Below are 23,077 nucleotides of genomic sequence, written 5' to 3'. Positions count from 1 at the left end.
TTGCTACTCCATTTCCCAGATTCGGACGCAAAGGAAGCCGTCTCCAAAGAGGAGGTTGCTTTCTCCCCTGTCTAGCTTTGCAAGGTGCTGTTCATGGAGGAGCTGTTATTGCAGATTTATTATTTCTTTGTGTTATGCAATTTCCCCATTTAGGGAAGATGGGATGGACCAGGAACCCCTCGGGTAAGTGGTAACGTGAGAACCCACCAAACGCGTGTCTGGGTTAATCCGGAGGAGGTTCAATTAATGCCGTTGCTGTTATTTGCAATTGCAGGATGGTTAGTGCATGTGTCTAAATCTGCAAACAGAACGTCCATGTGATTTTAATAGAGATTGAGCGAAATGCAAAAAGGCATCAGAGGGAATGGGAGGCATTAAAATCCCCAAAAACTGGTGTTTTAGAGACTAAAAGGACATGTCTTTATTTTTCCCCCAGGTTGCTTTGGATATTTCCAGACGTGGAAACTCCTTTGCAATGGCTGCCACGCATTTATTAACAGAAATGGGCTGGATTTATTTTAGGGCTATGATGCAACCTTTTCTGAATCCAGTGTTTGTGCCTCCTGCCAGTCTTTGCAAGGAGGCAGGGCTCTGGGGATGGGGTGCATCTACACCAGTGGTTCCCAACCTTTCTTTTGACCAGGGACCACTCTCCAACATTAGTTTTTGGTCAACTTTAGATTCGGTTTGGTTATTTGGGGTGCCTATTCAGAAAATTGCATTGGATAGACTACATCAGCTCTAGTTTCTGATATAGAACATATGCCATCCAGTAGTTGCCGTCTGCTCACCTACATAAAACCGTATTTAATAATCTAGAGCTGATGTTGTCTGTCCAATGCAATTGACAGAATCAGCATCCCAAATAACCCCAGGTACAGGCTTAAAAACGAAGACACCAAGAAATTTTTTTTGGTTGTGCCGTGTTATTATCCATGGATTTTGTTAATGCTCATGTAAAAAAAGAAGGGGAGGGAGCTGAGGTTGAAAAAAATACAAAAAAAGGAGTGCTAGACCCAAGAAACTGTTTCTAACGGCTATAATAATAATAACAACAACAATAATAGTTACTTTGGGGGATTAAACAGGGTCTTACAAAGGGCTGCTTTCCCATTACAATTCTTGTGTTTGGTAATGGGAGCTAATAATAATAATAATAATAATAATAATAACAACAACAACAACAACAACAACAACAACAACAACAACTTTGGGGGAATAAGCAGGGTCTTACAAAGGTTGCTTTCTCATAGCTGCTACGTGGCAATGGGAGCTAATAATAATAATAATAATAATAATAATTACCTTGAGGGACTAAACAGTGTCTTACAAAGGTCTGATTTACAAAGGTCTGATTACAACTGATGTGTGGCAATGGGAGCTAACAACAACAACAACAACAACAACAACAACTTTATGGGACTCTCCTCCTCTCGTTGAGAGTTGTCAGATATTCCCATACTACCTCTTTAGTACCTGTTCTGTGCTGCATTACCCCTTCTGTATTCTCTGCCACATTTCTGCAGATTGAAACTCTTTTCCTTTTGGAAGAAGACCGAGGTAAAGATGGTGCTGAGTAGGTGCACTTTTTCTGTTGTCTTTTATTAGCATATTGCTCTCTTATTATTATTTATTTTTGTTTGGAAGCGTTCATTTCTGCTTTGTTATATCTATTTACTGCCTTGTGTGATAAAAGAATGGGATGGATTTTTTTTTAATGTTAGTAATCATAATAGTAATATTTTGAATGATCTTGAAATAGTTTTCGATAGTTTGTTTTTCTCAATTGTGAACTCACCATAAGTGTGTTTCTCTCCTTTCTCTCAATTTCCTCCCCTATCCCTGCAGTGGAAACTAAGATCCTGAACAAGAATGAAGAGGACAATCCCTGGTGAGAAGTGGAGTTTGCAAAGAGTGTGCTCTCCTTCTATGGAGAAGCCCTGTTTATCTGGAGCATCCCTTTCCAAGGAACTGAGACAGATGAAAGGCCAGACAATGTCTAACAGCTCACAGTGGTTGAAAGGATGCCTACAACCAGAGTCAGAAGACCATGAATGGGACGAGGCCTCTGACAGTAGTTCAGTTGTCTTTATTGAGGAGAAGGGAGACATTGGATGTGTGTCTGATCTCATGGATGCCAGAGATATCTCTGGCCTGATGGAGGCTGCCATAGAGAAAAGATCCTTGATGGAAGAAACAGAAATGTTTCTTTATCCAGAGAGCGGTCAACCAAGGGTTGAGCTTCCATCAGAAGGATCAGAAGAAATCACTCACCAAAGAAAACACTGCAACAAAGCTGAAATGATATGTCCAGAGGCAGCTTGGCTAAGCCAGGATTCTGAAGAGAAGGAAACTGGAGACTTTGGCTGTAATGGTAGATCACCACTTGGAGTTGAATCCGAGATAAATCTTGATCCGGAAGGATCCAGTGGAGATGAATTGGAAGAGGTCTCATATTGGGGAGGAGCTGGTATGGATGAAACAGACATTGGGGGACATTCGGAGTTAGTTGTTTATCAGGATGGTTCTCCTTTAAGGGCCATATCTAGTGGGGATGAATCAGAAGAAATCCACTCACATCAAGGTGCTTTTTCCAGGAATGGATCCAACAAGAAAGCAATGAATACGTGGGCTGTCCCTGTACAGGAACTAGTCACTGAGCAACGACCACCCAAGCCGCGTCATATCTGCAGCGAGTGTGGACGTAGCTTGGCCAGCCACTCAGCCCTTGTCCGCCATTGCCTTATCCACACCGGAGAACTTCCTTACGAATGCCCAGAGTGCGGGCGCCGCTTCCGACAGTCCTCTGCCCTTGTCCGCCACATTCGGGCCCATCGGGGTGAGCGTCCGTACGTTTGCGGTGAATGTGGGAAAGCATTTGGGGTCAGATCAGCTCTGGTTCGCCATCAGCGAGCACTGCACACAAGCGAGAGGCCCTATGTCTGTGCTGAGTGTGGGAAGGCTTATGCAGACCTTTCCATCTTGACAAAACACCAGTTGATTCACATCAATGGGCGCCCATTTTCTTGTCCTGACTGCGGCCAATCATTTGGGCACCGCACCACCTTGATTCAGCACCGACGCATCCACACAGAGGAGCGACCATATCGTTGTGCGGAATGTGGGCAGACTTTCCGTCAGAATTCTGCCCTCGCCAACCACCGCCAAGTCCATTCCGGCAAACGTCCCTTTTCTTGTCAATACTGTGGCAAAGCCTTTGCAGGCAGACCTACTCTAGTCCAACATTTGCGTACTCACACGGGGGAAAAGCCATACACTTGCCAGGAGTGCGGCCGCCAGTTCAGCACCAGCTCCAACCTCCTGCAGCACCGGAGAAACCACCTGGGTGAACGTCCCTTTGCCTGCTCCTTGTGTGGCCGGCGTTTTGCTCGACGGCCAGATTTGGCTCGGCATTATGTCACACATGCCGAAGGGAGCATCAGGCCTCATCGGTGTGGGGATTGTGGGCGACGCTTTATGGAGCTGGTGGACTTGGAGCAACATCAAGCCACCCATCGTGGAGAGCGTCCCTATGTTTGCAGCTACTGTGGCAAATCCTTTACGGAGGCCGCAACCCTGGCCCGCCACCGACGGTCGCACCTTCCCACTGCCAAACAGACCTACAAATGTGACGACTGTGGGCTGACCTTTGGGCAGAGCTCTGACCTCTTAGCCCATGGACGGATACATAGCGGGGAGAGGCCATACGCATGTGCGGACTGTGGCAAAGCCTTTGGCCGTAGCTCGAATCTGTCTCGCCACCGGCGGGTGCACACCCACGAGCGCCCTTATGTTTGTGGAGACTGTGGGAAGAGCTACACCCAAAGCACCCACCTCATGGAGCACCAGAGGCAGCACACGGGCGAACGGCCCTATGAATGTGGGAACTGTGGACGGTCCTTTGGCAAGAAGGGGCATTTGGACTCCCACCAGCGTGTTCACCGCCTCTTGCCGGGATCTCCAGAGAGGCATGATGAGTCCCTTGTGGAATGTGATGATTCTGGAAGTCCACAAGATATATAAAAGCATCTAAGGTGGCATGAGTTTTGGGTCGGGAAGTGGGTTAAGGGGTTAGGGAAGATCTAATTGCAGCATGACTTAGCCCTAAAACTCTTCTAAATGTCACAGTTCTGCTCTAGTCACTAGGATAGAGTTCCTTACCATGAGTGACCCTACACAGAGCTTCACTGTTGCTCACATGTCTTGACAAGTGAGAAGAAGGTATTCCTGGAAAGGTGATTATTTGTGGATTCCTGTACCAGTAGAAATGTTCTTGACTGGCTATTGGCGCTTCTAAACTGCTCATAGACTTTCTAACAGCTGGATAGGTTGTTGGGCACAAGAGAAAACCCAAGATACGTGCTAAATTCCCAGTCTACAGTCTCTCTCTCATGCCATTCCTGCTAACATAGGTCATGGTAGATCTTACAAGTGACTCTAACCATTAGATTCCACTTCCCTTCCAAAATGGGGAAACACGGTCTCTTAGGCTTTGCCCCACTGCTTCTATCTGATTCTTTCAACCCCAAATGAAACTGACAAAACTGTAGTTCACGTCTTCCATCATGTAAATGTTTTGTCCCCTGTATCCCATCTCAAAAATGTTGGGTCTCAGTAGCTAAAATTCAAGTGCTATCCTGCAAGGTTGAGCTGGATCTCTCCAGAGAAAGCAGCATTATAATTGGGCTACTTGTCTGTCTCAAGAACCCCTCCTCTACCTCACCACCCTTCAAGCTGCTAGGTTTTGCTTTAATTCTGCTAATAAGAGAAAAGAATATTCTTGTTTATATATTCAATATGAGTGTGATGGTTGGTTTCTCTGTCTGTGTAAAAGTGTGATTTTTTTAGAAGTTCCTATTCAAATAGGCAGTGAAAATACATATATAAAGAACATTTTCCTGAGTTTGTGTTTTTAAGCCTCTGGGAAGCTCAAACATAATACATAAGAGGCTTTGAGTCCAAGGATTTCTAGAGAAGGGTATGTAGGGAAGCATGAGGAGAAAGAACTTATGCTGGTTTTTGCATTGGGATAGCCTTATCCACTATAAGGAACAGGTTAGTTTATGGGTCACAGCACAAATGACATGGCATGTATAAATCTGGACTTTCAACAGCGAGAAAGGCTGTTGTATTCAGGAGGAGAGGATGGTAGGTTGCCATTACATCCATCTGAAGCAATTGCTTCACCATGGCTAATACTGGTTGAGTTTCCCTTATCCAAAATGATTGGGGCCAGAAATGTTTCGGAATTTGGATTTTGGAATACCTATATTTGCCGCTTTGAGTCTCAGAAGCTGCTTTAGATCTCAAATAAGAAAGGAAAGCAGGATGATGATAATAATAATAATAATAATAATAATAATAATAATAATAATAATAATAATAGATGTACATGTTGAGATATCTCAGAGATAGAATCTAAGTCTAAAGATGGAAGTTCATCTTTTATAGATAATTTATACACATATCTGAAGGAAATTAATATGCACAAGATTTAGAATGATTTTGTGAGTGAAACTAGGTTTGTGTACATTATACCACCGGAAAGCAAAGATGTCAATATCTCAGCCACAATTTGTTTTTGGGATATTTCTGATTTTGGAATTCTGGATAAATGATGCTCAAGCTGTAATAGGGCTGGTCTGGGTGGTAATACATCACATCCAGATGCTGAACTGCAAATATTCTTCACAATTGGCTATACTCTTAGGGTGGATGGGAGTTGCAATCTAATAACATCTGGAAAACTTTGGTATTCCTTGCTTTAAAGTGTAACATACCTGTAGGTATGAGGCATGATGCGTCAAACTTGGTTTATTGGGGAGAATGACATCTATTTTATGGAAATAATATTCCCCTCTCTGGTGTTGTATATTATATTATCAGCCATGTACCTGATGTGCTCAGTATTATAACGTTATAGTGATAATATATCATTTTGGAAATAAGTTATATTTTGAGTGTGAGGCATCATTTCTTTTAAGCGTTTAATAAACTCAATAGCAGCATTTGTTGCATATTTTTTGTGTGTCCAAGGAATTTCTGACTTTTGGTGAACCTATCATGGGGTTTTGTTGGCAAGATTGGTTTTCCTTTCCCTTCATTTGCGGCTTAGAGAGTGCAACTTGGTTCAAGTCCACTTGGCTAATTTTCATTTATGGGCACAGATTTGAACCCTGGTCTCAAGAGTCATCCGTTCAATGCTAAAACCACTATATTACTGCTTTTTTGTTGTTTGCATAGATCTACCTGGACATGCAGAGCTTTGAAAAGTCCTTTTTTTTGAGCAAGTTGCAGAATCCTCTTGCCAGAATAGTGCTGTTCCAAAAATGGTAGGTTTTTTAAAGCTTTGGTTTCATGACATAGAGTACATTGTATATTGTAGAATTAACGTAGTGTGACACCACTTTAACTGCCATGTCTTCATGCTATACAACCATGGGAGTTGTAGTTTTACAAGGTTTTTAGCCTTCTCTGCCAAAGAGTGCTGGTGCCTCACCAAACTTCCAGCCCCAGGAATCCATAGCATTGAGCTATGGGAGTTAAAGTTGTGTCAAACTGCATTAATATTACAGTATAGAGATGCACCCATAGACTGTAATTAATTCTGGCCTTGGAAGCATGCCTTCTCTTAATTCAAATCAAATCCATACAACACTCTTTACCAGACAGATGGAGTATTTCTCTTTAAAATGGTTGTTTCCAAAAATGTTCCCCTATAAATATTTTCTACATTTTTAATAAATTATCCTGCTGCCAAACTTGGAATGAAACTTTAAAGCCATTTGGTTTAAAGGGACCCTCCAGTTTTAAATAACTGACTCTGCTATGTGCTACAATGGTGTTTTCCTGTTTTAGAAGTGGAATAAACAATTTTTTAGAGTCTTGTTTCCAAAGCTATAATGCTAATCAGAAAGAGATGCCACGTGTGGAAGATGTATGAGAAACCCAAAAGCGTTGCTGTTAATGCAGAGGATCCAAATTATTTTATTGTGTTTTAATCTTAGGGCTATGTCTTTTAATATATGTGTTTTCATGGTCTCGTGTATTTAATCTTATGTATTTTAACAGTGTTGTAGCCTGGTTCGAGTCTTGAAGCGAGGCGGGCAAAAATAAAATTTATTCTTCGTAATATTAACATTCATTTGAAACTTGAACTTTGTCTTATGGGTAAGCAGTTGGAGAAAAATCATAGAAGACTACTGTAATACAGTGATTAGAGCTACAATATAGTGATCACAGTTTTATGCACAGAGATGGAAGAATACATCTCCACCAACAAATGAGCTCCTGCCTGGGGGAATCCTTTGTTGGGTGGTGTTAGCTGGCCCTGATTGTTTCCTGTCTGGAATTCCCCAGTTTTCTGAGTGTTTTTTTTAATTTACTGTCCTGATTTCAAGGTGGCCAATTGGAACATTCAAACTTACCTCAAACAGGGTTGTTGTATGTCTTTCGGGCTGTGTGGCCATGTTCCAGAAGTATTCTCTCCTGACATTTCGCCCACATCTATGGCAGGCATCCTCAGAGGTTGTGAGGTATGGATAAACTAAGTAAGGAAAGGAAAGAATATATATCTGTGTATAGTCCAAGGTGTGGCAAGAGTCCTTTGTCACTGGGAGCCAGCATTAATGTTTCAGTTAATCACCCAAATTGGCATTGGAAATGTTTTGTCCCTTGCCTGGGGGCATCCTTTGTTCAGTCAAGTCCTCATTGTGTTGGTTCCCGTTCTAATGTTTTGATTTTGGAGTTTTGTAAAACTGGTAGCCAGATTTTGTTCATTTTCATGGTTTCTTCCTTTCTGTTGAAGTTGTCCACATGCTTGTGGATTTCAATGGCTTCTCTGTGTAGTCTGACATGATAGTTGTTTGAATGGTCCAGCATTTTTGTGTTCTCAAATAGTATTCTGTGTCCAGGCTGGAATTCCCCAGTTTTCTGAGTGTTTTTTTTACTTACTGTCCTGATTTCAAGGTGGCCAATTGGAACATTCACACTTACCTCAGACAATTGGCTACCTTCATTAGCATTAAATGGCCTTGCAGCTTCAAATCCTGGCTGCTTCCTGCCTGGGGGAATCCTTTGTTGGGAGGTGTTAGCTGGCCTGATTGTTTCCTGTCTGGAATTCCCTAGTTTTCTGAGTGTTTTTCTTTACTTACTGTCCTGATTTCAAGGTGGCCAATTGGAACATTCACACTTACATCAAACAGACAATGGCCTCGAAGCTTCAAAGCCTGGCTGCTTCCTGCCTGGGGGAATCCTCTGTTGGGCAGTGTTAGCTGGCCCTGATTGCTTCCTGTTTGGAATTCCCCAGTTTTCTGAGTGTTTTTTTTTTTTACTTACTGTCCTGATTTCAAGGTGGCCAATTGGAACATTCACACTTACCTCAAACAGACAATTGGCTACCTTCATTAACATTAAATGGCCTTGCAGTTTCAAATCCTGGCTGCTTCCTGCCTGGGGGAATCCTCTGTTGGGCAGTGTTAGCTGGCCCTGATTGCTTCCTGTTTGGAATTTCCCAGTTTTCTGAGTGTTTTTTTTTTTTTACTTACTGTCCTGATTTCAAGGTGGCCAATTGGAACATTCACACTTACCTCAAACAGACAATTGGCTACCTTCATTAGCATTAAATGGCCTTGCAGCTTCAAATCCTGGCTGCTTCCTGCCTGGGAGAATCCTTTGTTGGGAGGTGTTAGCTGGCCCTGATTGTTTCCTGTCTGGAATTCCCTAGTTTTCTGAGTGTTTTTCTTTACTTACTGTCCTGATTTCAAGGTGGCCAATTGGAACATTCACACTTACATCAAACAGACAATGGCCTCGAAGCTTCAAAGCCTGGCTGCTTCCTGCCTGGGGGAATCCTCTGTTGGGCAGTGTTAGCTGGCCCTGATTGTTTCCTGTCTGGAATTCCCCTGTTTTCTGAGTATTGTTCTTTATTTATTGTCCTGATTTTCGACTCTTTCCTCTCCCAACGCAGAGGCTTAAAGCGGCAATAAAACTTGTTTGTGTTCTTTGCTTTCCCCATCTCCCCTTTTTTCATTGGCTCCGGACCTCTCCTAAAGTTTACCTATTGGCTCAGATTAGGGAGTGGGGTGGGACTTAAATAACATCCAACCAATCAAGCATAAGTAGTCTCCTTGCCACGCCTCGCCGCTTCTCCTCCGTGGCCACGCCTCCCAGTGTTGTGATTGGCCGAGGAGGATTCGAAGCCGTAACATCCGGGTCCCTCAGAGGAGGAGCCCTAGACTAGAGTTGAGACAGAGATAGGGAAAGGGAGGGGCGAGAAGAGAGAGAGAGGCAGGAGTAGCGGACCAGAGAGGGAACCGCCCCAGCCCTCCAAAGGGATCTCCCATTGTAGCAGGTGAGAAGCCCCTTCCCATTCCTTATCCCAAAGGAAAGAAACACATATATTTAAATTTTTTATCTTTCTTTTTCTCTGCTCAGTATATTACCCATCCTTGCATTACAATACAGATTGTTCCCCATTTCATAATTCATTCCCTTTTCTTCTTCTCCATCTCCTCTTACGGATTTCTCTTTATCCTCTCCCCCATTGACAAGACTCCACCCTTATCTCCAACCCATAACATCTCCCATTCTTTCCCCTCCCTTTGTATTCCATAATATTCCCCATCCCCCCCCCCCTTTTAACCACCTGCCAGTCTCTTAAACCCACTGCAGTCTATTTCTTCTCAATGTGTTGTCGAAGGCTTTCATGGCCGGAATTACTAGGCTGCTGTGAGTTTTCCAGGCTGTATGGCCATGTTCCAGAAGCACTCTCTCCTGACGTTTTGCCCACATGTATGACAAGCATCCTCAGAGGTTGTGAGGTCTGTTGGAAACTAAGCTGTTAGGATTTCTGGGAGTTTAAGGCCAAAGTATCTGGGGACCCATAGGTTGAGAACCATTGGATTAGCTGGAGTGGTCCAGCATTTCTTTGTTCTCAATAGCTGGTAGGCTTTTAGGAATTGGGGACTTTTTACCTTTGTCAACTTGATATAGACACAGGGTCTATTCCCATCCCAATTTGCACTTCCAAGAATTTGCAGCACTTTATCAGTCACCTCGTGTTTACAATATTTATATGGTGCACCTTACCCAGTCTACTTTTACAACCTCTCCGTTTTAATCCATGTTTTTATTAGTTCTTGTCATTTGTTTCTATTGGCTAATGTTTAAATTTTTATAATTGTGCATGTCTTTTGTCTATTGTTGTGTTTTATATTGCTACTAGCTGTGCCCGGCCACATGTTGCTGTGGTGTTGTCTGGTGGTGTTGGTGAGAAATTGTTGAGGTAGTGGTGGTATTGAATGTCTGTTGTATGGTTGTCTTTATGTTTAGTATGCACACTGAAGTGGATTATATGGCAGTGTGGAGTCCAGATAATCTAGTTCAAAGCAGATAATATAAGATAATATAAAATTCTAAATGGGTTATATAGCTGTGTGGAAGGGCCTTGAGTCTACACTGCCATATAATCCAGTTCAAATCCTAAGTGAGGCCTAACTGTGCCTGTCTCCTGGGCTGAGTAGGTTGCTAGGAGACCAAGTGGGTGGAGCTTAGCCTTCAAACTGGCAGCAATTGGATAAAAACTATTATTCCTCTCCCTCTAATTAGGACTTTACTTTTCTTTTCTTTTTTTTTGTATCAACCTAGAGCCGTGAATGATGGGTTGTGTTGTCAAATTTCGAGGTTGGGGGGCCTGTAGTTTTGTTGTTTTGTCCGCTGCCCTGATGCCATCACTCTTTTATATATATAGATTGTTTTTATTCGGGCTTGGCCCCATGTAAGCTGCCCTGAGTCCCCTTTGAGGAGGCAGGGTATAAAAATAAAGTTATTATTATTATTATTATTATTATTATTATTATTATTATTATTATTGAAATCCAAAGAACCTGGAGGGCCGAAGTTTGCCAATACCTGGTATCGTTGCACTCCAGCACTAGCAGGTTTTTTTTATTTTATTTTACTTCATGACCCAGTTGAATTCCTCATCCCAGGACTTTAGAAGTAATTTATTCCTTCTTGTCTTTATTGCTCTTTCTGGGTTGTTATTGTGCCCTTTTAAGTCATTTCCAATGAAGGCTTGATCTACACTGCCATATAATCCTGATTAACAAATAAGATAATCCAGATTATCTACCTTGAACTGGATTATATGAGTCTACACTGCCATATAATCCAGTTCAAAGCCGATAATCTGGATTTTATATGGCAGTGTTGATGGAGCCCGAGTGTTGATTACTTCTTCTGTATCGGTGGATCCAGACCCCAAATTAATCCCTCCAAGATCAATGGTGTGGTCATGAACAATTTGGCAACAGTGAAAGGTTTCTGAAAGCCACCATTTACACAATTCTGTTAGCTATAGTGTGCAGTCTTTACAGTGGACTCTACAGAAAATGCTTCAGCTGTACTCCACAAAAGGGAAGGGCAGCCTACTTAACAAGCCTTGCAAATGCTGGTTAATTATCATAAATATTTGATTTTTTATATCTGTTTTGTATACCTTTATACTTGGAGTCATGTAAGGATGTTGGAGGTGCAAAGGGATCACGAGTGGAAAAGCTTTAAAAAGCTGTAGTGTGGATGAACCAAGTCAGAAATGACTTGAAATGACACAATTACTAGCATTTGTTTTTTTTATTGTGTTTTGTGACAGAAAGTTACGGCATCATGGCAGAGCCGCCGATAGAAGATGAAGGGGATGAAGCAGCCCAAGGCCAAGCAAAGCAGGAGTCAACTCACCAGGCCACGGTGGCAGCCAAGAATCTCGCCATCTTGAAGGCTCGATCCTTTGACGTCACGTTTGAGGTGGGAGATGAATATGAGGTCATTGAGACGATCGGCACCGGAGCTTACGGTGTGGTCAGCTCCGCACGTCGCAAGGATACAGGTGGGTGAGGACAGAATGGTTGTGGATGGAAGTCAGGATCTGCTCAGGTTTGTTTCAGGGCTGCAAGAAATAGAACATGGAAAACATGTAATAGGTTTCCCCTGAGGTCGCCTATAAGTCATAAACAGCTTGAAGGCACACAAAAACTATTGGAAATAACTGCACCCAGTATCTGGGCACATATCCCTTTGGAAATAAATGGCAATCATAACCTTATTGAAAAAGGAAAAATGTTGTCATATCTATTTGGCAAATGTGAATCTCTGTAAACATATGGAGACCATCTTTTGTAAACCACTAGTCAAGAAGAGCATGACCTTGTTAGAAGTCAATCCTTTGAACAAGTGATATTCATTAGCATTCATGTAATGGCACACAGGTAACTCAGCTGTTAAACTGAAGACCCATGTCTTTGAACTGCCAAGGACAAAGATATGCCACTACATACATACATACATACATACATACATATATATATATATATATATATATATATATATATATGGTTAACAGAGGATGGTTGCTTCTTTGAAGTTGAAATTGTAGTTGTTATTGTTATTGTGTATCTCCACCCATGTTTTGGATAGCTTAGGGAATGATTAACTTGACATTTATTTTGCTATTTTGATTGGTTTGGTCGTCTGTGAAACAGTTGCTGACTAAAACAGCAAGCCATGGTTAAGATGAACCATGTTTTAGTACAAAATATGTGTGTGTATAGATAAATAGTAGAATGTAGGGTTTTAAAAATTATCTTTAAATATAAAGAAACACACTACATATTCAAATCATATTATCAAACAAACTAAACTATAATAATAAAAATAACACAGGTAACAGAAAAAATGGCATGTTTTCCAATCACGCAGATAGCGTCAACAATGTTATTGTCACTTTTCCTGTAATAAACATATTATTGCACTTTATTATTTTTAATGTCTCAATAACCTAATCACTTAACTGATTAATACACCAAATTCTTTTTTCCTGTTTTTTCCCCTTTTATCAGGCCAGCAGATGGCCATCAAGAAAATCCCCAATGCCTTTGATGTGGTGATGAATGCGAAGCGCACTCTGCGGGAGCTGAAGATCCTTAAGCATTTCAAGCATGACAACATAATCGCTATCAAGGATATCCTTAAACCCACTGTGCCTTATGCTGAATTCAAATCTGTGTAAGTGCCTCTCATCCTCAAGTCCTGTAAAGTAAAGAAGGAGTAATTTATTTATTGAAAAAAGTCCCTTAAATATGGGACTTGTATTTGTGTACATATGCACATACAGTATATATTCTTGTATTTCTGTATATATCTTTTTAATCCTCAGTGGGTTCCATTTATTTTTTACCAGAGAGTGTCTCCCTTGCCTGACTTGAGCATCACGAAGTGCTTAATGTTAGGTGTAGAAATCCAGGACCTGCTGCCAACTTCGGCCGTTTTTTGACTCTCATTTAGACTAACTTACCTCAAAATATTAGCTGCAATGACAATATGGAATGAGAAAGCCAACCTTGAACACCTTGGAGATACAACAGGGTATGAGGGCAATTAATGAATCCCACGACCAGTCTATTTTGTTCTATTACTTTCCTTTCAAAAAGGTCTCTTCCAACTCTACGATTCCATGATTCTATGATTTTAAGACTACTAATCTATATTTAGATATAAATGGTTCCTTTACTCCATCACATTTCTATCTTACCATACATAATTATGCCAGCTACATGTACGGTCTCCTCCAAACAATCTGAAGAAGTCGTTTGGCTGTATTGTTTGTTTGTTTATATATTGCCCTTTTCCCATTGAGTTCAAGGCATTTTTCCTTCCTTCATCCTTGTAACAACTCTGTGTGGTAGTCCAGACTGGGAGTAATAGGGTCAATACCATATAGTAAATATTCATGGCTCTGAAGGGACAAGCACCTTTACTCCCAACTTATGTCTAGGTGAGAGAAAGAAAGAGTGGGTGTCTATCTGAGAGTGGATGTCTGGCCCATTGAGCACCATGGTGAGCACTTCCACGTGTTCTTTTCCTAAACGTCTTGCTCATCTCCTGGCAGGTATGTGGTGCTGGATTTGATGGAGAGTGACCTGCATCAGATCATCCATTCTTCTCAGCCTCTTACCTTGGAGCATGTCCGCTACTTCCTCTACCAGCTTTTGCGGGGACTCAAATACATCCATTCGGCCAACGTCATTCATCGGGACCTCAAACCCAGCAATCTGTTGATCAATGAGAACTGTGAACTTAAGATTGGGGACTTTGGTATGGCCCGAGGTCTCTGCACCAAGCCGGACGAGTACAAGTACTTCATGACAGAGTATGTGGCCACCCGCTGGTACAGGGCTCCTGAGCTGATGCTCTCCCTCCATGAGTATACCCAGGCCATAGATATGTGGTCAGTTGGGTGCATTTTTGCCGAGATGCTTGGGCGGAAGCAGCTCTTTCCAGGGAAGAATTACATCCACCAGCTTCAGCTCATCATCACCGTCCTGGGCACTCCTCCGGCCAAAGTGGTCCATTCCATTGGAGCTGACCGGGTGCGGGCCTACATCCAGAGCCTGCCTTCGCGCCAGCCGGTGCCATGGGAGACCCTCTATCAGAATGCCGACCGGAAGGCCTTGTCTTTGCTTTCAAAGATGCTCCGCTTTGATCCCCGTGAGCGAATATCAGTGGTGGAGGCCCTGAATCACCCCTTCCTGGCCAAGTATCACGACCCAGATGATGAGCCCAACTGCGTCCCGGCTTTTGATTTCGATTTTGACAAACAGGTACTCACCAAGGAGCAGATCAAAGAAGCCATAGTGGCCGAAATCAATGACTTCCATGAGCGCCGGGAGGGCATTCGGCGCCAGATCAGCTTCAAGCCAACCTTGAGGCCGGCTGCTATTGGCGGGGGTTATGGGGATGAAACCTCCAGCCAAACTCAGCTTCTGTACTGTCATGACGTGGATATGCCCAGTGCTGGTTCACCTAGAATGGCAGATGGTGACTATGCAATGGCGTCTCCTGTCCTATGCTCCCTGACGGAGACAATAGATCTCACCTCACCCCTCACAACCACAGCTGTGGTACAGCCCGAGGTGAAGGCTGAAGCAGAAGTCCCCGCAGCTCCTCCCAAGAGGGAAGGGGCCATCTCAGATGACACTAAGGCTGCCCTCAAGGCTGTTATCTTAAAATCCGCCCTCCGAAATAAGAATAAAGGTAAGGTGGAAAGGTTTTGTGGGCCAAGTGGTTGATGTATTTAAAATAGAGAGCAGGTGTAGCCCTGCAGTTAGGGGACTGGGATTTGGAAACTGACTTCAGTCTGTTGTTGTTGTTGTCGTATTTATATCTTTTCCCAATGATTAGAACTAAAAGTCATACTTTCTTGTTGTGTGGCTCCAAGTTAAACTTATGACTACTCTTAAGTAGAACCTATCATCCTTTTTTCTGGGCTTGAGAGTGTGTAACCTACCCAAGGTCATCCAGTGGGTTTCCATAGTCAAGTAGGGCATTGAACCTTAGTCTCCAGTATTGTAGTCCAGCACCCAAACTGTTGTCTCTCTGTTCTTCTTCAGCTTCACCTAAATCACAGGATTGTGAAGAGGCAGAGAAAAATGTATACTTGCATTTTTGGTTGCTATAGCTCAAAAACAGTAACTTTTCCAAGCTCCGGTGATGATCTTATCTTTGTGCTTGGTGGTTTGCAGAAATTTTCTATTGAAACAAACTTGGATTTACTAATTCGGGTGCTGGTGGTTTGTTTTTATTTGAAAGACTTTATTTGAATTTGATATTGTTGGGCACAGTTGAAATTTGGTGATTTTTTCTTACCAGCAGTAGACATTTCTAGGTATTTTAATGGAAAGGAGAAATAGATGGAGAAAATCTGTTCACTATTCAAAACCGACAGCATAGGTGGGGCATGTATCACTCTGAAGCAGTGGTTCCCAACCTTTGGGTCTCCAGGCGTTTTGGACTTCAGCTCCCACAGTTCCTAACAGCTGGCAAGCTGGCTGGGATTTCTGGGAGTTGAAGTCCAAAACACCTGGAGGCCCAAAGGTTGGGAGCCACTGCTCTAAAGCAAGGGTTGTTGCTTTTGCAGAAAAATGAAATTTGGGAGTGAGCCATTGATTTTGAAGGCCACACCTTCACGTATCTACTCCATAACAATGTATTTTTAAAAAGCACCTCTTCATTCCACAGATACGCCATCCTGTGTCCCAGAGACTCCTGATATCCGAAGGCCAGTGACGGCAAAGGAGCGCCAACGGGAGCGAGAAGAGAAACGCAAGCGGCGCCAGGAACGAGCCAAGGAGCGGGAGAAGCAGAAGAAGGAGAAAGAGAGAGAGCGCAGGGACATGCTGACAGAGAATGACCGCAACCTTCTGGAAAGGTGGACCAAAATGGTGGACCGAACCCAAAGCAAGCCAGCCCAGAATGGGTCTGCAGCCCTTCCGCAGACAACCGCACCCAGCCACAACCTGCCTCAAGCCCCTTCTAGCAACCACTTGCCACCTCAGGTGCCCCCTGCTTGCCATATCCCGGCTACCCCTTCCAGCAACACACCTGCACCGGCTGACTTTCTTACTTTCTCAGACAAGGGAGTGCCTGCCGTGGGACCCAAGCTGACAATTGTCCCTGTGGGTTCAGTTCAGAGCTCCAATACAAACGTGGTGCATTTTTTCCCAGCGCAGACTGCCCCGTTCCTGGTGGCCACCCCAGCTTGCCAAAAAGCCACCCCCTCAAAGCCAGAGTGCCTCCTGAGTGTCAAATACGCCCCCAGCCAGATCTTCCAAGCCCCTTATGGTGTTGCGGCACTGAACGCTTGGAGCGGTGTCCCCTCGCCTGAGAGCTGGGCTGCGTCAGGTCAGCTGCCAGTGACCCAACCAGAGATAGCATCTTCCAGTAGCGCCCTGCCCGAACAAACAAGTTTTGGGACCACTATGGAGCAGCCTCTGTTCCTGGCAGAAATGGGCAAGCCTGAGCCTCCACCATCAGGTTTTGCTGAAGAAACATCATCAGTGGCAAAGGGGCCTGCTCAGCACCAGATAACCTCAGGCCTGCCTTTGGAACCTCCAGATATTAATGTGGTAACACAGCAGCTGTCTAAATCCCAGGTAATGGCTTATGACCAGTTCTTATTTGTTCAGGGACTATACACAGGACTTTCATTCAGCGTTGGGCAACTGCTGAGTTTGGAACCAATGTTGGCATCTTATTGCAACCTGGTGGGTTGTTTGTGTGCTGTATCAGAACGGATGCCATTTAAGGGAGTGTAGTAGATTAGACTACCATGTAGGTCTTTGTTGGTGTTACCATGTGATGACTTATACAAAAGGAATGAGTTTACTGTGTCTTATTTCTAGGTGGAAGATCTCCTGCCTCCTGTTTTCTCTGGCACCCCAAAAGGCAGTGGTGCTGGCTATGGGGTTGGGTTTGACTTGGAAGAATTCCTGAATCAGTCTTTCGATATGGTAGGAGAGAACAGAGAAAGGTAAGAGACCCGCATTTTGTTGATTTTTAGCTAGAATATTTTTTAAGATGGTGTGCACTGTTTTATTTCTTTTTTTGTATTACTTTAAAACTATGTTTTTAATTGTGATTTTTTTTTAAATGATGACTTACGTTTAATTTTAAAAAGTTTCGTTAAGTCATCTTGGCAGGAGAAAGGCAGAATATAAATTGAGTGAATACTGTATATACCAAGCATGGGCAAACTTAGGCCCTCCAGGTGTTTTGGACTTCAATTTCCACAATTCCTATCAGTCATTAGGCCGTGATGGAGACAATAGAAGGTGTTAGTGTTTCTTTTAGGTGTTTACAGGACAGATTAAACTCTTGCCTTTTGCCACTGTACTCAGAGAAGGAGATGGTTCCTTATTTTTGTTAAATGTTTATGCAGAGTACTTATATTGATCCATAGATAAGTCGACCCAGATTTCTTTACTCATTTTTTAATTATAATTTCTAGACTTTTACATGTGTGTATACAGTAAATAAATTTTAATCAGGAGTAGAAAAGAAAAGAGGAAACTAGATGAACAGCTCATATTTTGTTTTTCCCTCTTTCTCCCGCTGTGAATGCATTAGCCAAGGAGATTCTGCCCCTCTTTCGGCCTCCCTTCTTGCCGACTGGTTGGAAGTCCATCGGATGAACCCAGCCGATATGGAGTCCCTCCAACAAGAACTCCAGCTGGGCTCTCCCATGATCCTGTCCGACATTCCCGACCTCCAGGATGCATGAAAAGCTGGAATCCTGTCTGCCATTTTCTTCTATTCCAAAACCATTGCTTGGAGGTGGGAAGGAAAAAAACAACAACAACAAAAGCCCAACAAAGGCTGAACTTGGAGAGTTCAAAACTGATCCATTTGCCTTCTCAATTACTCCGGCTGGGAACCGCAGTGCCTGTGTCTTTGTGTTGAAGCAAAGGCTGAACTGGGCTGGTGTTTGGACTGAAGGACTTTCCCAGAAAGGTGTAAGGTGATGGTGTGTTCTACCTATGTCACCTTGTGTTGGGTGTGTTTTGGCAAGCAGGAATGAAAGCTGTCCCAAGACTGCAGGGACAATACTAAGGGCGTGTGTGTGTTTGTGCATTGCTTGTTGCCTCTGAAACAGGTGTCAAGTAAATTCCTTCCTGACCCCTCACTGTGTCTTCCTTACCTCCTAGCCAATATTGGTTTTTATGCATAGGGTATCGAGAGGTGTTTGAAGGGGCAAATATCTGGAGAAAAACTTCTCCAGAAACAGTAAATACAGCTATAGCTTACTTTGTCCTTAGCCTTGTGAAATAGTTGGATTGTAACAGAAGAGAGATAAAAAGCCCTGCCAGTTGGTGTATTCTATTAGTTATCAATTTAGATTGATTCTCTGTGTTTGGACTGGTTGCAGCAAGTAACCAGTCTCTTCTTGAACTACTTTAACTGGAAATGCCAAGAATTAACCTTAGGGCATTCTAAAGATGGCTGGATGAGGGAGGGATGGGGCATTAGGTGCAACTCTTATCAGCTCGTCAGTATAACCAGGGATGATGGGAGTAGCATTCAAAGACACTAGAGCGGGTACAGTTGCCTAGTCCTGCTCTGTAATATGTGCTCTGCTTATGCTATAATGTCAGTCCCTTATATGGCAACTACTGTGATTTCCCAAACCCAGTGTTCAGGAGAACCTGGGAATGGCTGGTGTTGGTACTTTGGGGACTGAGTAAAGTTTCTACTCTCACACGTATGTATGTGTACATGTGAAGTCCACATGGAAATGAGCTTTACCTTTTCAGGACTCACTTAAATCCAGAGTTGTCATATTGTCATCCAAAAGAAGTATCCTCGATACACAGCCCCAGTCAGTGTTACAATGACTTTAATTGTTTTGTAGGAAAGGTGGTGGGCATTCTGTCCGAAGAAGCAAAAGTTCCATCTTGGATGTAATATGGCAACCCTACCAGACTCCCGTTTTGTATTGTGGCAGTAGCTTGTTCCTATGCATAGCCTCATTTCTGTGGACAGTTGTTGCCATTTGCAGCTAGTCAGCTTTGACTTAATGGTGACTCGTTCAATGTGTTGAGGTTGTAGAAGTAAATAAATAGATGCTTTACCACAGTTTCTGAATCAAGATAAACCCTGCAGTATAATAAAATGCCACTCAGGCTTGTGTAACAAGTAACAGTATCTTTACTTCAGTTCAAAAGTTCAAACAGGGCAACAATATATATAGTAACCTTTCTGAATTCACACAGAGAACATAGGGAATAAACAGTTCCTTTAAATATGCCTTATTTGCCTTATAAGTAATCAGGCTTCGGAGAGTATGGCAGCCATTTCCTTCCTGACCATTTTCCAGTCAGCTGCTCTCCTCCCTCTCCGAGATGAAAGTGGCAGTTAAAACCGTTTGTCTCAGCACCAAGCTAGAGACAGCAGCCAATTGGAATTCTGGCTCCTGACTGGCTCAGCCAATCAGCTGTTCCCACATGCCCTTTCCAGTCAACTCATCACATCGTGGTGCCTCTTTTACAAACCCTCACACAGTGAAAGGTCGCCAAGACACAACTTTGCCCAGATCCTCAGGGCTGTGGCTAATTTGATAGAGCCTATCTACTTGTAATACAGTCTTCCTCTTTTCCTACTGCCTCCCACTTTATCAGACATTATCTTTGTAAATGTTGTCTAATGATGTGGTCAAACTACAGTAGCTTTCATTTAGTCATTTTTGGCTTCATGCTTGATTTGTGGCACTGCATGCATCCGTAGAACCCTTTTCCAGGATCACATTTCAAATGTTGATTCTCTTTTTCACACTTTTTTTTTTTACTATCCAGCTTTTATACCTATATCAAAACATTTGTTCCGGGCTTGAATTCATGCAGAAATTCAGCCCATTCAACATCTTTCCCCTGTTCTTTGTGGGAGAGAATCCTTTGCTTCCCGGCATCCACACTGACCTCTCACTCGGTGCCTTGAAAGCTTATTTTCTTGCAGGTATGACCTGACAACTGGTGCCATTTTCTGCCGGGTCTGCGGTTGAAAGGAAATGCCCATGTATTCTAAGGATATTATGGATCTCCTTTCTATAAAAGGGGCATTCTGTGTTTCTCCACTTACGACTTGCAGAACTCACTTTAGTGTGCCCATGGGTCATTCTCTGCAAGCTGTACATTGTGCTGTCACTGTGCCACCCCAAAGTCCCCTTCATACATGACAGCAATCTTAGGAAGTTTGTGGTGCAACATTATTATCTTGAAATGAAGAAATATATTTCCATTGAAATTATTGGACAAAAACTCCCAGAAACGTTGACCATTATGACCAATAAGAAAGGAATATGGTAGTTGTAGTCAACAGCTCTGTCTAAAAGCCACAAAGGCACCTGTCAGATTAAACCTAAGCAGGGTCAGTCCTGGTTCACACTTGAATGGGAGATTGCCAGCAAATACAGGGTAGCGTAGGCCATGTTTCAGAGGAAGTGGCAAAACCACATCTGAGTATCCCTTATCTAAGAAAACTCTATTGAATTCATGGGGTCCCTATAACTTGACAGGCAACTTGAAGATACATAGTCAACATCTGAAGGGCCAAAGCTTTCTAGATGTTACTGTATTTATTTCTGGAAATAACATCTGCAATGTAATAAAACCGCAATGTGTTCCATAAGTTTTTCTTTGGCAAGGAATACTCATAAGTGGTTATGCCAGTTCTTTTCTCTGAAATACGTCCTACATTGCTTAATACTGGTTGGTGGTCCCCAATCCAAATACTAACCTGGGCTGACTCTGCTTAGCTTCTGATATCAGATAGAATCTGGTACCTTCAGAGTATTTATTTAGCATTGCTCAAAATATGAGGTTTCTCCCAGCATCCAATAGCACCTTTCTTAGGGCCTGTTTTGTTGCCTGCTTTTGTTCCTATAGGCCAGTGGTTCTCAACCTGTGGGTCCCCAGATGTTTTGGCCTACAAGTCCCAGAAATCCCAGCCAGTTTACCAACTACTAGGATTTCTGGGAGTCGAAGACCAAAACATCTGGGGACCCACAGGTTGAGAACCACTGCTAAAGGCTGTGATGATATACTTCAAGGTCCAAAGGATCTTACTCTTAATCTTCTACTTTCCAACAGAGAAGATGATTTCAGAATCTTTTCTCATTTTTTCTGGAGTTGTAGGAAAGAACATCTGTATCTAAGAGGATCTGTGTATATTTGCATAGTAGAGGTGAGGTATCTTTCCCTTTGTGTTCCTAGAAGTACCCTAATAAAACTATTTACTGTTGGGCAGGAGTGAGCAAAATGCAGTTCTGACACAGCTCCCAAAAAAGCTGTTTATGTGGCTCTAAACTTCACTAGTCTCCACAGACCACTTTATTTCTGAGATCCAGAGGTCAAATTTGAAATGGATTTTTGGCTGTGTTCTCAAATGTCTCTGTACAACTGGTTGGAAGCCTTTGAGTGCTGCTGTCCTTAGGCTGGAATGTGGTGGTGTATTTTTCTCAAAAGTGTTTGTGATGTCTTAGAATGGTTTTTTTTTTTTTGGTCTTGCCATTTCTATTAAAACCATGATTTATATATTTAAAAACCATGTAGTCCTTGTATCATGTGTCATATTACTTAGGGTGGGACTTAGTTGGTTGAGGTGTTTTGGGACATGTTTGACACATCATGAACTTAGGTGAGGCATGGAGTCTGCTGGTTGGCAATCTCCCTAGAAAAACATTTGGGCGACTGCAGAGCTCTGGTTGAATATTTGATATGGTAAATATTCTCAACAGGGATGCATTGAAGCCTTTTGCCTCTGGCCAAAACTACATGGTGATTTGATCCAGAGCTAAAGTCTTGCCCAGGATATTGTTACCTGGCCAAGAAGGGACAAAGGAGGGACAAAGTTCACTGCTGGGACCTGATATATCCCCCAAAGCTTTTTTCCACATCCCAGACACATTCACCAAGGTGTTTGCCTTTTTCTGAGTAAAACTTGGGTGAATGCTATCTTGGAAGCCTCCAGGCATTGTGATCCACCTTTCATTGCATGATATTAAATGTATACATTTTCAAGATCATGTCGGTACTTGTATTCTGGGGGCTGATACCTGTGATTTTTCGTACCTTCATCCAAAAAAATGTTCTTTCTAGATATTTTCTAGGCACTCCAGTGCAATACTGTGGTATGCTTCTTGAAGCTGCGGATATTGTACATCAGAAAGTCTGAAAACCACTGCTTTAGAAGTTGCGCCTCAACCTTTAAAATGGTAATGAGTGGAAATCCACACAAGTTCCTGGAAACCATTCAATGCTGGTATATGGGGAAAGCCCGGTATAGCCTGATTTGGCTCCAGGATTTGATGCAATAAATTTGATTTATTTAAATAGCTTGCATAATGTGAGTAACAAAGTTGTTTACACTGAAGTTTGCACATCTCTTAGGCGATGCCCATACATACAGGGAAAAAATGGTGTTGGTTTTTCAATGTGAGGCTTAAGTAAGGCTGGTGCATAAATTAAGGGACAGGGCTCCTAGTTGTTTAATAGTTGTGTAAAAGAGGAATTTCTGCTTGCATCACAGGACAGACTTAAAAGATGTTTACTCTTGTACACAAAGAGCAAACTTCTGTAGGTCTGGCTTGTGATGTATGCAGAAATTCCTTCTTATACACAACCTGTCCCTTAATTTATGTACCAACCTTATTTCACTTGGTAACTCTATGCCTATATGACAGAGGATCAGA

General features: G+C 42.7%; 2 protein-coding genes across 2 annotated transcripts; both read left to right on the top strand.

Moving 5' to 3' along the window:
* Positions 1-8: 8 nt before the first annotated feature.
* LOC103279562 (zinc finger protein 3 homolog) lies at positions 9-6,008 on the top strand. Its single transcript, XM_008115386.3, has 2 exons — positions 9-183; positions 1,849-6,008. Exon 2 carries the CDS (start codon positions 1,873-1,875, stop codon positions 4,021-4,023), a length of 2,151 nt encoding a protein of 716 aa, XP_008113593.2. The 5' UTR covers positions 9-183; positions 1,849-1,872; the 3' UTR covers positions 4,024-6,008.
* Positions 6,009-6,155: 147 nt separating this feature from the next.
* mapk7 (mitogen-activated protein kinase 7) lies at positions 6,156-21,930 on the top strand. The gene is made up of 7 exons (XM_003223886.4): positions 6,156-9,352; positions 11,654-11,887; positions 12,897-13,062; positions 13,946-15,090; positions 16,075-16,988; positions 17,238-17,365; positions 17,962-21,930. Exons 2-7 carry the CDS (start codon positions 11,668-11,670, stop codon positions 18,113-18,115), a joined length of 2,727 nt encoding a protein of 908 aa, XP_003223934.2. The 5' UTR covers positions 6,156-9,352; positions 11,654-11,667; the 3' UTR covers positions 18,116-21,930.
* Positions 21,931-23,077: the final 1,147 nt, after the last annotated feature.

The sequence above is a fragment of the Anolis carolinensis genome, chromosome 6 (assembly GCF_035594765.1).
Source record: "Anolis carolinensis isolate JA03-04 chromosome 6, rAnoCar3.1.pri, whole genome shotgun sequence".
Lineage (NCBI taxonomy): Eukaryota > Metazoa > Chordata > Lepidosauria > Squamata > Dactyloidae > Anolis > Anolis carolinensis.
Note: the sequence above shows the minus strand (reverse complement) of the source record. Positions and strands in the feature narration are given on the sequence as shown.

What these genes read in the sequence shown, in the direction of transcription:
- LOC103279562 (XM_008115386.3), top strand. Translation starts at nt 1,873, where the DNA reads ATGAAGAGGACAATCCCTGGTGAGAAGTGGAGTTTGCAAAGAGTGTGC.
- mapk7 (XM_003223886.4), top strand. Translation starts at nt 11,668, where the DNA reads ATGGCAGAGCCGCCGATAGAAGATGAAGGGGATGAAGCAGCCCAAGGC. An exon ending in CGCACGTCGCAAGGATACAG is followed by an intron (nt 11,888 to 12,896) that starts GTGGGTGAGGAC and finishes CCCTTTTATCAG; the next exon opens with GCCAGCAGATGGCCATCAAG. An exon ending in GTAGGAGAGAACAGAGAAAG is followed by an intron (nt 17,366 to 17,961) that starts GTAAGAGACCCG and finishes TGAATGCATTAG; the next exon opens with CCAAGGAGATTCTGCCCCTC.